The following is a 13,373-nucleotide window of genomic DNA, read 5'->3' as shown; positions in this document are numbered from 1 at the left end:
GAGAACCCCAAGCAATTTTAAGAGTGAAATATACATATGCCAACATTTCCTTTCCAACTCCAGTCACATAGACTCTTTGAGTCTTTGATTTTCTTTTGATTGGAAGTACAGTACATTTTTATACAAATGGCCTAGATGTCAACTATTATGCTGTGTTATGAGGACAGTATGAACATTAAATTATGGCCTGTATGAGATTGCTGTAAAATGGTGGATGAACTTGCCACATTTCCGTTTTAAAGGAACAGGGGGCAGCATAGACACTGAAAATAAGGAAATCAAAACCTTCCAAGATGTAGATGTCTATTGTGTGCTTTCGTTGGAAGGCAAAACTGTATGAAGCCCTGGAGTGTGGAGACACAGAGCTGAAATGACCCTCTACTCACCTTGGCTTGTTCTGGGAGTCACTGGAGCCAAACCAGCCTCGCAGTCTCCCCTCAGGGGGAGGAGAACCCTGGCTCAGCTCGGACTTGGCAGGTAGAGAATCACTCCTCCCTCCGGAGAATAACGTTTTTCTGAGCTTTTTCCCTTTGTCTGCTGAGTCCACCGTGGTAGTAGAAGACAGCATCGGGGCTGCTGCCTGCACCGGCCGACCCCCCACCCGAGCACTTTGAAAGTGGGAGACTGGAGGTTCAGCCTCCTTCTCCTCATCCTTCTCGTCCTTCTTTACCTTGTCGAAGGACCAGCGCCGGCCCTCGCCGGCGGAACCCTTGTCCTCGCTCCGCTTTGTGAGGTTCTGCAGCGAACGAGAGAGAGGGGAGCACTTCTCGAGCAGGACCAGCTTGGATGGAAGGGTGCTTGAGCCCTTGGGACCCACCGGTTCAGATCCATAGACGTGGCTTCCGTTGATGCACAGAGAGGATTGGGAGAGAGTCATACCTTGACCCTTGAGGGACTCCACAGCAGGACAGGGCCGGGGAATGGCAGTCGTGGTGATCCTACTCGCCTCGTCGCTGAAGGCTCGCTTGTGGGTCAGTATCTTTGGGGAAGACTGTGTGGTGGTAAGCACTGTTGGGAGGGGGAAAAATTATAATAATAACCTCTATTCCAAAACAATTAATTAAAATGCATAAGCATGCCATATCCTTGAGATATAGTAAATGCTTTTTCCATGTCTGGTAAACATTCTGTCAGCATATCATCTAAATACAGTTCATGAATTACTGTGCATATTAGACATTTAGGGCAACTTCGAAAGAAAATGAAAACCTTGGACAAAAATAGAGCAAATCTTTTATCTAAAACACAGAGGAAATCTGCAGGCTTACCTTTTTTAGCTAGGTCTGTATCTCCGTGGTGGGTGTCTACTTTGACCTTGCTGCTGTAGATGGGAGAGCTGGGGGGGTCCACCAGGAGGCCTAGACCCAGAGAAGGGGGGCAGTGGCTCTCACTGGTCGTGGACGACACACTGCTTTCTGAGGCCAGCGACGAACACGACCTTGTGTCAGAAGACCTCCGCAGCTTTCCCTTACCCAGGAAAAAATCCTTCACCTTGCTCCGCTTCTCCTCGGCTACCTCTACCTCCCCGGGGTCCTCTCCCCCTCTCCCTCCGCCCCCCTCCCCGAATGGCTGCCCCAGGGAACTCGACAGGGCGGCGAAGCGTCCCGGCACAATGGCCGAGGAGGACTCCACGTCGCCCCTCTTCCTCCCCGTCACGCGGTCCTTGAGTTTGCCGAAGGTAGAGCGCGGCTTGTCCTTCATGGTAAGGTCGAACATGCTGGCCGTCATGTTGTTGCGTGTAAACTGGACCGTTACCTGTATCTCGCCACGCTCCTTCTCCTTCCGGCTGGCCTTGGAGTTGAGTTTGAGCCATCTAGAGCCACAGAGAGAGAAGACTGTCAGGGGTCAAACATCCCCAGCGCTCCATACATGCGTACCTGTGACCAACATTATTTTATATAAAGGTCTATAAAAGAGTAACATGATTTAACTGACCACATTGGAGACAAACAAAACAAAAAACGCCACTGAAAGAAAATAACAAAACATTCACTGTTCTGCCTGGCAGCCAGTAGCATATTGCGTAATGTGGCAGTAGCCAATTCAAAGAGGGGAGGGTGTTACATTTTTTATTTGACCATCGTGTTTCTCCAAGTTTGATAACAAACTGTTTCTTTAGCATCCGGGAACTAATTCCACATTCCTGGGGTTCCTCCCACCCACCACTCCTGTTGTCTGTGACGTGCTGAAGGGAAACCTAGGAAATCCTTTCACTGCGTCCCTTCCCTAGCCCCTTCTGAGAGGACTTGAAACCATGTATTCTGGAGCCAAAACAAAGCTGCTACTCAATTGGAGTTTCACTGCATACAGAGAGCTGGAAGAACAGTGGGCACACAATTAAAGCCAGATGTGTGGTGTTGCTTTTCTCTACTACTATACTCAGAGCTGTTGACTATGGACATTGTTTGCATATAGCAGTCTGAAGGGCAGATGTTTCAGTTGCAAGAGATGTTTCAGGTACAAGTGCAAGAGAAATTCTAAACATTGAAACCCTATAATAACATACTGGATATCGCATGGGACTGACAGTAGCTAAAATGCACATGGAAAACCCTCAGGTGTTTTGTGTCTCCTTATTCTGTTTTCCAGGACTGACAGCACAGACACTGTTGTATTTGCCTCCTTCGGCTCCTACCCATTGACCCACCCTGTTTTCAAGAGCATGTTGCATCACAACCGATGGCGGGCACAAGACAAAAACCTCTGAGTGTACAAAACATTAAGAACACGTGCTCTTTCCATGACATACACTGACCAGGCGAAAGCAATGATCCCTTATTGATGTCACTTGTTAAATTCTATTTAATCAGTGTAGATGAAGGTAAGGAAACTGGTTAAAACCTCTTAGTGATCACTTCATGCGCCAATCCCTTTAGCAGGATCGATTTGACAACATCCAGTGAAATTGCAGAGCGCCAAATTCAAACTACAGAAATATCAATATTCAACATTCATGAAAATATAAGTGTAATACATCAAAATAAAGCTTAACTTCTTGTTTGATCCAGCCGCTGTGTCAGATTTCAAAAAGGCTTTATGGCGAAAGCAGACCATGCGATTATCTGAGGACAGCGCCCCGCATACAAACACATGAAAATCATTTTTCAACCAGGCAGGTGCCTGTCAGAAATAACGATATAATAAATGCCTTACCTTTGAAGATCTTCTTCTTTTTGCAATCCCAAATGTCTCAGTGACACAATGAATGGTCGTTTTGTTCAATATATTCCTTCTTTATATCCCCAAAATGTCCATTTATTTGGCACGTTTGATTCAGAAATACACCGGTTCCAACTCGCCTAACATGACTACAAAGTATCTAATAAGTTACCTGTAACCTTGGTCCAAACATTTCAAACAACGTTCCGAATCCAACCTCAGGTATCCTAAAATGTAAATAATCGATAAAATTTAAGACGGGATAATCTGTTTCCAATACCGAAGACAAATAACACGGAGCGCGCTCCTGTCCACCCGCACCAAAATAGTAGGGACCTTCAGAGTGACACATGGAACGAATAGCACGACTTCTTCATTTCTCAAAAGAAAAACATTGACCAATTTCTAAAGACTGTTGACATCTAGTGGAAGCCATAGGAACTGCAACCAGGTTCCTAATAAATAGGGCTTCCCATAGAAAACCATTGGGAAATCCTATGACCTACATTTTTTTCCCCCTGGATGGTTTTTCCTCAGGGTTTCGCCTGCCAATTAGTTCTGTTTTACTCACAGACATTATTTTAACAGATGTAGAATCTTTAGAGTGTTTTCTATCCAAATCTACAAATTATATGCATATCCTAGCTTCTGGGCCTGAGTAGCAAGCAGTTTACTTTGGGCACGCTTTTCATCCAGACGTCAAAATACTGCCCCCTAGCCTTAAGAAGTTTAAAGAAGGATTTTTAAGCCTTGAGACAATTGCGATGTGTATTGTGTGCCATTCAGAGGGTGAATGGGCAAGACAAAAGATTTAAGTGCCTTTTGAAGGGGGTATGGTAGTAGGCTAGGTGCAAGGCGCACTGGTTTGTGTCAAGAACTGCAATGCTGCTGGGGTTTTCACGCTAAACAGTTTCCTGTGTGTATTCAAGATTGGTCCACCACCCAAAGGACATCCAGCCAACTTGACACAACTGTGGGAAGCATTGGACTCAACATGTGCCGGTATTCCTGTGGGGGGATGTACTTCAATATTAGGAAGGTGTTCTTAATGTGTTGTACACTCAGTGTGTAGTAGGGTCTAAGCTATAGCATATGCCCGAATATGAAAACAAAAACATATATAATTGACATTAAAGGTTAAAAGAAATGTCAACAATTTAATAATCAAAACATATTTTTCAAGAAATCATAAAATAGTTTGACAACCCTGTTTGTAAGTGATATCAAACTCAACCGTTTATCTTTTCCAGTGATAAAGACATGGATGTCTCATGGTATGGTGGGCAATGTTCCCTCTAAGCTGTGCACGGGCGTGCAGTAGCCCCGAGACACAGCACAGAAGAAAGATCAGCCCACAGAAGCACGAGATTGAATTTCACTCAACTTTCTAGAGCAGTGGTCACCAACCGGTCGATCACGATCGACTGGTCGATCTCCAAAGCATTCCTAGTTGATCGCCAAACATTTCTGTAAAAAACCCAACGATAAAGCCTTATGTCCCTACTTTTTTAAATTTGTCTCGGGCTGTTGGCGGTATGTGCACCCGATGAGCGCCGGGTAGGCGAATTGTTGCCATTTTGAACCATTTCACGTCTGAAGGTACAAACTCTGCCTTCCCGACGGGCCCAGAGAGCAAATCAAGTGCACTATAGGCCTACCGCTGGCCAATCGGATGGCTCAGATCAGTGGAGGCTGCTGAGGGGAGGACGACTCATAATAATGGCTGGAACGGAGCAAATAGAATGGCTTCGAAACCATGGAAACCATGTGTTTGATGTATTTGATACCGTTCCACTAATTACGCTCCAGCCATTACCAATTAAGGTGCCACCAACCTCCTGTGGTCTTTTGGTCAGTGTCAGTGGAAGAAAGGGAGAGAGGGATGTTGAGAGGCGGACCCTCAGTTTGATGCTCTCTTCCTCCACTGAGACTGACCATCAGGTGCAGTCACCATCAGCCCAGTAAAATAAAAGTAAAAAGCAAATTATTTAAATGTATGCTCACTCAGCTGTAAGTAATACAACAATGGATCTATTACCGCTGTGATCATATAGCTTACCTCAAATGTTTAAATATAAATGGCCAGAACAACAATGCATTGGCAGGGCAATTCAAGCAAATCCAATATGCGGTGATAATGTATTGGGCCTGTAGCTTACTGCACAAACATCACTGCTACAGTACTGTTTTTAATAGGTTAATCTTGCATTGGTTTAAGTTTTTTAAGTCATGTTAAAAAAAAAATCTGAGCGGTAGATCTCGGCTTGAAATTTGACTCAGAAAGTAATCTTGAATCAGAAAAGGTTAGTGTCCACTGTTCCAGAGTTTTCCCTGTTAACACTATCAACATTTCCCTTTAATGTGGCAATTGTGATTGAATAAACGCAATATTGGCCACTTTCAATGCAGCATACTGAAACAAAACTAACTATGCAAGAGATTTTGTTGTAGGCAGAACGTATCGGAGTAGGATTCTATTGCACTGACACGCACCACTACTCAGCCGGTACTCTACACAGACCGGTGCAGCATAAACAATCAGAGCTGCAGTAGGCCTATATGCAAATAGACCATTGCCATATATGGATCTGTGCCATTTACTTGGAACTGGACTGGGTTTACAGCATGAGTGTTTGTGAGTAGATGCGCTTGTTTTGAGATCAAAGCGAGAGCTGCATGTAGCCACGTGTGCATATTTTGTTCATATCCTTTGCTAGTTAGTGCATTATTAGCTCAGTTATATAAAATTTGTAGTCAGCAATAGGGGAGTGATTGCTTCCTACAAGAGCACAAAACGTGTACATTTCTAGACAGCTTTGAAAAGTGAGTCAGCTAAAAAGCTTTTATTTGTCTTTAAGGGGCAGTGTTGTATTTTGAGACAGGCTTGAATAAGCTAAGTAGCCAATAAGTAGTGGGTAGCATAATTTGTCTAATTCTCTGTAATAATGGTATGGGAATCATAATCCATTTTATTTTGCAAACTGGTTTCTTGCATCAAACAAAACAACAACATTTTCAGTCACCCCCTTTCTGAAGGACAAGTGGAAAAACAGGTTAATGTCAAGCCCTGTATGTTTTTTCAAGTCTCGTGGAATATAGGCCTACATTAAACACCACACATTGGCTGCTAATGTAGGCTGAATGATAGAACAGCTATTTCCATGTTAAAATGTCAAGGGATGCTTTTTCTCCATAGGTTTTTGATGGTAGTCCACTCTGGTAGGCCTACATTATGATCACATATACACAGTAGCCTACTTGGCCACTGTTAAAACTGTAACTTAAAGCAGGTACAGCCTCAGTGTTCACAGTAAACACGCGCTGGAAGTTGCACCGAATTTTCACAATGTTCAAGTTTGCGCTCTGCAGACCTGAAATTTGCTCACTGCTGCAAAAGTTTTGTTTAAAGGTACAATATCCAGAAAACACTTGGCATTTCCTGGTTGCTAAAATTCTAATAGTTTGCCTAATTTCAGTTTACGTGACAAAACAAGCAATGCATAGCGTAGAGAATCATTGTACCATCTAAACCGCTGTGAAATACAGTAACAGTCAAAAGTTTGGACACATCTTCTCATTCAAGGGTTTGTCTTTATTTTTACTATTTTCTACATTGTAGAATAATAGTGAAGACATAACTATGAAATAACACATATGGAATCATGTAGTAACCAAAAAAGTGTTAAACAAATCAAAATATATTTTAGATTTGAGATTCTTCAAAGCCACTTCTGTAGCCTCTCTATCAAAAATACAGCATCTGTGCTGTAACGTGACATTTTCTAAGGCTTCCATTGGCTCTCAGAAGGCGGCAGAAAGTGGAATGAGATGTCTGCAGTCTCTGGGCTAAGTACAGCAGCTCTGTTTGTTACTGGCCTGCCTGGGGACAGTGACACTGGAGATGCGCGTCCACGAGACTACTCCATTTTTTTCTTCCAGTCTTTGAATGAATACAACGTCGCCCGGTTGGAATATTATCGCTATTTTACGAGAAAAATAGCATAAAAATTGATTTTAAACAGCGTTTGACATGCTTCGAAGTACGGTAATGGAATATTTCGAACATTTTTGCACCACCCTTGCTGAAGGGGATCATATGTTATGCTTGAAAGTGTACAAAGTAGGATTAGCTTGCACGAGATACTAAGCTAACAAATCGAAAACAGCCATTTGGTTTTTCCTGTGTCACGTTCAAATTCCTCCGCCTTGCGTGACGGAAGTCCCGCCCTTTGTACTTCCGTTGATTTTAGCTTTCTGCGATCAGTAACCCCCAGTGGTGAAAAATCGTCAGTGCATTTTCTTCAAAGGGAATTAGGTAATACCCAAACGTGGATCACGTTTAACAAGTGGTTACTTATGATATCCAGCCAATCGCAATTGATTGGATATCGATGTCTCATTCAATTTAACTAATTAGAATTGCCAGATTTTCCTTTTCAGGTGGATCTTTTAACCTCTTACATCTAGACGTTCCGCTAGCGGAACACCTGCTCCAATATCCAATGATAGGCGTGGCGCGAATTACAAATTCCTCAAAAATACAAAAACTTCAATTTTTCAAACATATGACTATTTCACAGCATTTTAAAGATAAGACTCTCCTTTATCTAACCACACTGTCCGATTTCAAAAAGGCTTTACAGCGAAAGCAAAACATTAGATTATGTCAGCAGAGTACCAAGCCAGAAATAATCAGACACCCATTTTTCAAGCTAGCATATAATGTCACAAAAACCCAGAAGACAGCTAAATGCAGCACTAACCTTTGATGATCTTCATCAGATGACACACCTAGGACATTATGTTATACAATACATGCATGTTTTGTTCAATCAAGTTCATATTTATATAAAAAAACAGCTTTTTACATTAGCATGTGACGTTCAGAACTAGCATACCCCCCGCAAACTTCCGGGGAATTTGCTAACAATTTACTAAATTACTCACGATAAACATTCACAAAAAGCATAACAATTATTTTAAGAATTATAGATACATAACTCCTCTATTCACTCGATATGTCCGATTTTAAAATAGCTTTTTGGTGAAAGCACATTTTGCAATATTCTAAGTACATAGCCCAGGCATCACGGGATAGCTATTTAGACACCCGGCAAGTTTAGCACTCACCAATATCAGATTTACTATTATAAAAGTTTGATTACCTTTTGTTGTCTTCGTCAGAATGCACTCCCAGGACTGCTACTTCAATAACAAATGTTGGTTTGGTCCAAAATAATCCATCGTTATATCCGAATAGCGGCGTTTTGTTCGTGCGTCCCAGACACTATCCGAATGGTAAAGAAGGGTCTCGCGCATGGCGCAATTCGTGACAAAAAAAATCTAAATATTCCATTACCGTACTTCGAAGCATGTCAACCGCTGTTTAAAATCCATTTTTATGCCATTTTTCTCGTAAAAAAGCGATAATATTCCGACCGGGAATGTCCATTTAGCTAAACAGAGGAATGAAAACAAACCTTTCGGTCGACGCGGGCACGAGCCTGAGTCTCACAGTACTGTAACCAGCCACTACCCAAACGCGCTACTTTGTTTCAGCCAGAGCCTGCAAAGCCACGATTCCGCTTTTTGCCGCCTTCTGAGAACCTATGGCAGCCGTAGGAAGTGTCACGGGACAGCTAAGATCCTCACTCTTCAATAAACAGAGACAAGAAGAACGACACCTTGTCAGACAGGCCACTTCCTGCATGAAATCTTCTCAGGTTTTTGCCTGCCATATGAGTTCTGTTATACTCACAGACACCATTCAAACAGTTTTAGAAACTTTAGGGTGTTTTCTATCCAAAGCCAATAATTATATGCATATTCTAGTTACTGGGCAGGAGTAGTAACCAGATTAAATCGGGTACGTTTTTTATCCAGCCGTGAAAATACTGCCCCCTAGCCATAACAGGTTAAATAATACCCAAATTGATTGGGTTTCTTCAATGAGACAATTTAAAACTTTTTCCACATTAACCTAGATGAAGCAACGCTCTCAGGTTAATTTAAGTTTAATTCCCAAATAGCCTTTCCTCTGCCTCTAGTGGGAATCCCATGTGGCTTTGGCTTTAGGGACATGTGAACCAAGTAGTGAATCTACCCTTTGAACTACTGTTTACACTTATGATAATCCTGACAATCCCAATTGATTGGATATCATCGTCTCAGTCAATCTAATAAATTAAATTGTCGAACATACCTTAATGTTCTTCCAAATAAATGAGATATTTTAAACTTTCCAATAGTAACCTAGATGAAACAACTTCTCAGGTTAATTAAAGTTTCATTCCCAGCCTAATTATTGTCATTGATGAATCAATTCAATTTTCTTTTGCAAATTCATTCACGTCCAACTCCCACATTACTGGTACAGTACTGATGGTTCATTAACGTCTACAAATAGATTAAAATTGTCTCTGCAGCGTCCAACGTATTCCAAAACCAAACTTTGGAAAAATATGAAAAACATTTTTTCCTTTCAAATGTTCTAATAATGTGCAAGCTATCAGAGGGGGTAGTCCCCACTCGCCCGCTAATTAGTGAACCTCCACCCATAAATGGATGGATCTCTGATCTCAGCAGCGATACCAACCCTAATTATGCCATTAGCAGAAAAACAGCAGACATTGTGAACAACGCTCTCCAAAATCAACCATCAGGAGCAGGCCTTGTAAAGCTTCTCTCCAGTCTAGCCCTGATGTCTTGGCATCCGAGATTGGCATCGGCCCAATACCGCAGTGCACAGCTGAAGCGCGAGCAGGTAACAGTAGACATAAAGGGACAGGAGGAGAGAACTGGGAAACTGATAACAAATGCAGAAAAGGAAAAAAATTCTGCTAGCTATGGAACTGCGTTTGAAAACTGAACAATTTAATGTAATTGCAAAAACTTATGACGAACGAACACAAACTCTTAAACAAAATCGTATTCTACAGGAACAACTTGATTTAGCCAAAAATAAATACGATGATGTCCATGCCAAACTAGATAAATCTGACGAGTTATCTACAAACAGGAGCGCAAAACTTGATAACATGCATGTAGTTTTGTTGAACGTTACTCAAAGTAACACTGTTCTACTACAAATGCTGCATACCAAAGACGATCAGTTAATGAACACAATGACTAAGTTGGATGACAGGTCAGCAGAACTCATTGAAGTCACTGACCAAATTAATGACGAGAGAACTCAGGTGTTGAAGATAGAAATATTGATTTCTAAGCAAGCAGATGAAATCTCATCACTGAATCTCTCGCTCTGTACTCAAGACCTCTATCTGCAAACCACGACAGATAAGTTTGACACCGAAAGGAGCAAGTGCAACACTCACATGTCCAAAATCAGTACTCTAAGCTCTCAAGTGGACTGTTGAATGCAGCAGAATACCACCCTTAGGTACAGTCTGGTGGAATTCCAGAACGGTCACGCGCTATAGCATAACGACTCATCCAAGCAACCGAAGCCCGGCACTCAAAGGAGTGAAGACGATAGGTTTCAGACTTTGCCTCTCTCATGTGTCCCTCACTCTTCTCCTCTTGGCCTTTCGGCACTGAGTAATATGGCGCCTCTTGGCCAACAAAACCAAAGCTCGGCTTCTCTTCTTGGCCTTACGGCCCCAATTTCCCCACAGGATGAAGCCAAACCTCTCCGCCCGCTTGGCGCGGAATACCTTGACAAACTTGTCAAGAATTTCCCCCCCTTTGACCCCGTTCCAGGTCATCCAAAGAATACTGAGATGTTCCTAGCTGACATAGAGGATGCAATGGATGGCTACCCGAATGCTACGGGTTCTGACAGGGTTTACCTGTTGAAGTGAATGTTGAATAGACACGTGACGAGGTTAATTTGTCTACAACAGCAACACATGCTTAATGACGACACTAAACTTGCCACATCTTTCAAAATAAAATTCTGTGGTTCTGCGACTCGCAAACACAATAGCTCACTGGCTAACACTGTCAAACAAGCTCAGAATGAACACCCACAAGCTTACTATCATATGCTGCTTTCAGCTTACTTTGGCCTACTCACTGAAACAGGTATGGAAGAGCTGTTACCATTCAAATAAATGTTTCTGTCGAACATGTATTCCACCTTCATTACCTACTTGGGCCCTACAGCCCACGTTGGCTTGCCTATCTTACAACTCAGAGAGCTTGCAAGCACAGCTTTTGAAGCATCAAAAGCTCACAACGCTAAGAGCCCTGACCACTCGGTTTTGAAGTCTGATCAGGAGCACTCACTCCAGTTAGAGGGTGCATTATCAGGTATTGGAACATTGAGAGATGACGCACAACAACGGTTTCTACCATGAAAGCAAGATTCCAATAACCTCCGCGGTCGAAATAACTGAAAAAGTACGTAGCCATCGAAACGACTACCGCTACAATCGACCTGTTCGCTACGTTCCTGCATCCAACCCACACAAAGTGTCAGAGCACAAAGGTAACAAAGGGTTAAAGGACGATTAAAACGTAGACCAATATTCTCTAGAAGTTCCACTATGTGAAGAACTAAAGCGAGAAAAATTTGAGAAAAGGGTAAAAGAAAAATCACAAGGACTAAACAGGGAACTACCGGACACCAGGTCCGCAGGAATTAATACCCTTAGCAAGGATGTTAAAATTCAAATTTCTCTCACTCTAGACCTTATCCAGGACCCGCTTGATCAAGAAACAAGCCCACAGGCTTTGTCTATAGACTCTGATACAAAGGTTGCGAAGAAAAAAGTCAAAAGCTTTGTTAAAGCCAAGCCCACTCAAAATCCGTAAAGTCGATCTGCTTTCACCTTGAACAGGAATGGCACATCACGTCGTTGCGAACAACCACTCCACTTTGTGGGGAATATGTCCACTAAACGAGACTCTAAACGGCCATACCTGGAAACAGTCCTGGAGGACTGCTTATCTTATCATACGCTAATTGATTCGGGCGCGACAATATCACTCATCTCTCAAACATTGTTCAGTGATCTCAAAAGGGCTTTGAAGCCAACTAAACGTTGGTTAAAAGTGGAACGATGCAACACTACACTTCGAGGTTTCATTCAGACTACCTCGCCTCTCACATTGAAAGTCATGCTGAAACTACAGTTCCAGGACGTATAGCTTGTTCACCCTGTGTATGTTACCAGCCTCGAATCTGAACCCCTGCTACTTGGAGCAGAATTGATGGATTGGTTACTTCCACTGATGGATTGGAAAACCAACCATGTATGGTCACAGGCCACAGTGACTTCTCCACTGGCCACACTGTTGTCCCCTAACGCTAGCTGCAACGCAGTCATCCACGAGGGGTATCTGTCGAAAACACCCCTTGGGAAAAAGACGTTTCAAAACCTCTTGGTGCATAATCCGATCCAGAGATATTACGATATCTCGACACATTCCATCAGCAAACCTGATTGAACATTCTTTTCATGATTTCAAGCCAACCGTCTCTGTGAATGAGCAACTTCCCTCCTCCTTGCAGTCGTGCAATACTGTAGTTAAAATAAACTTCACTTGCCCTTCGGACACTTCCGAAAGCACTGTGGCCGACTCAGCAAGAAACACATTGATGTGCAGAGCGTACTCTGCTTCCGATGATACACCTTCCGCTTTGTGGTGGACTGTCACCTCTTACAATGACACTAATGGCGTCAGTCCAGCAACTGACCCAATGACTCTCACTGGTGAAACACTTTGCGATAGCACAGACAGATATCCTCGTCTCAGTTCGCAGGTACTGAAGAGGTTGCCACGCGTGGACGCGGTGGTGACTGACAGGCCTCGACAGCCACTGAGCGTTTTGAAGCACAAACACCATGAGATTTGGTTGAAAGGTTACAGCCATTCTTATAACAACGCAGATGCTGACAACTCGTACATAGGGTCCGACCTTTCCGTTTGTGCCTTGAATACCAACACCACCCGCTGGTGGGTGGCCCAGACCCATGATGAGCCTCATCGAGGCCTGTGGGGTGGTCGAGACTATGTGTAACACCGTACGAGGCCGCCAGAGCATAAAACAAAAGTAGTTGTAAACTCCCCTATGAGAACAGTGAGGAGCAGACAGGCCCCTTAGACGGGGATAATCTTAGAACACATCTTAGATATTACTGTGGTGTACCACAGGTCGTAGAAGTCTAGTGGACTTCCACCTCAAACAAATGGCAAAAATAGTCATGCCATGCCATGTGTAGGTTCAACTACAATACAACTAGTAAAAT

The 13,373-nt window shown here is 43.0% G+C and overlaps 1 protein-coding gene across 2 annotated transcripts in view; it reads right to left on the bottom strand.

The window, feature by feature from the left end:
- Positions 1 to 13,373, bottom strand: part of LOC106600640 (rab11 family-interacting protein 5) — a 50,211-nt gene that overhangs the window by 22,769 nt on the left and 14,069 nt on the right. For both annotated transcript variants that reach the window (XM_014192138.2, XM_014192140.2), the window contains exons 2-3: positions 1,269 to 1,813; positions 387 to 1,008 (exon numbers count right to left, since the gene is read on the bottom strand). In XM_014192138.2, the coding sequence (XP_014047613.1) occupies positions 387 to 1,008; positions 1,269 to 1,813 (1,167 nt within the window). The remainder of the gene's footprint in view (positions 1 to 386; positions 1,009 to 1,268; positions 1,814 to 13,373) is intronic.

Source organism: Salmo salar, chromosome ssa03 (genome assembly GCF_905237065.1).
Source record: "Salmo salar chromosome ssa03, Ssal_v3.1, whole genome shotgun sequence".
Lineage (NCBI taxonomy): Eukaryota > Metazoa > Chordata > Actinopteri > Salmoniformes > Salmonidae > Salmo > Salmo salar.
The sequence above is the reverse complement of the archived record's forward strand: the minus strand, read 5'-3'. Positions and strand labels throughout refer to the sequence as shown.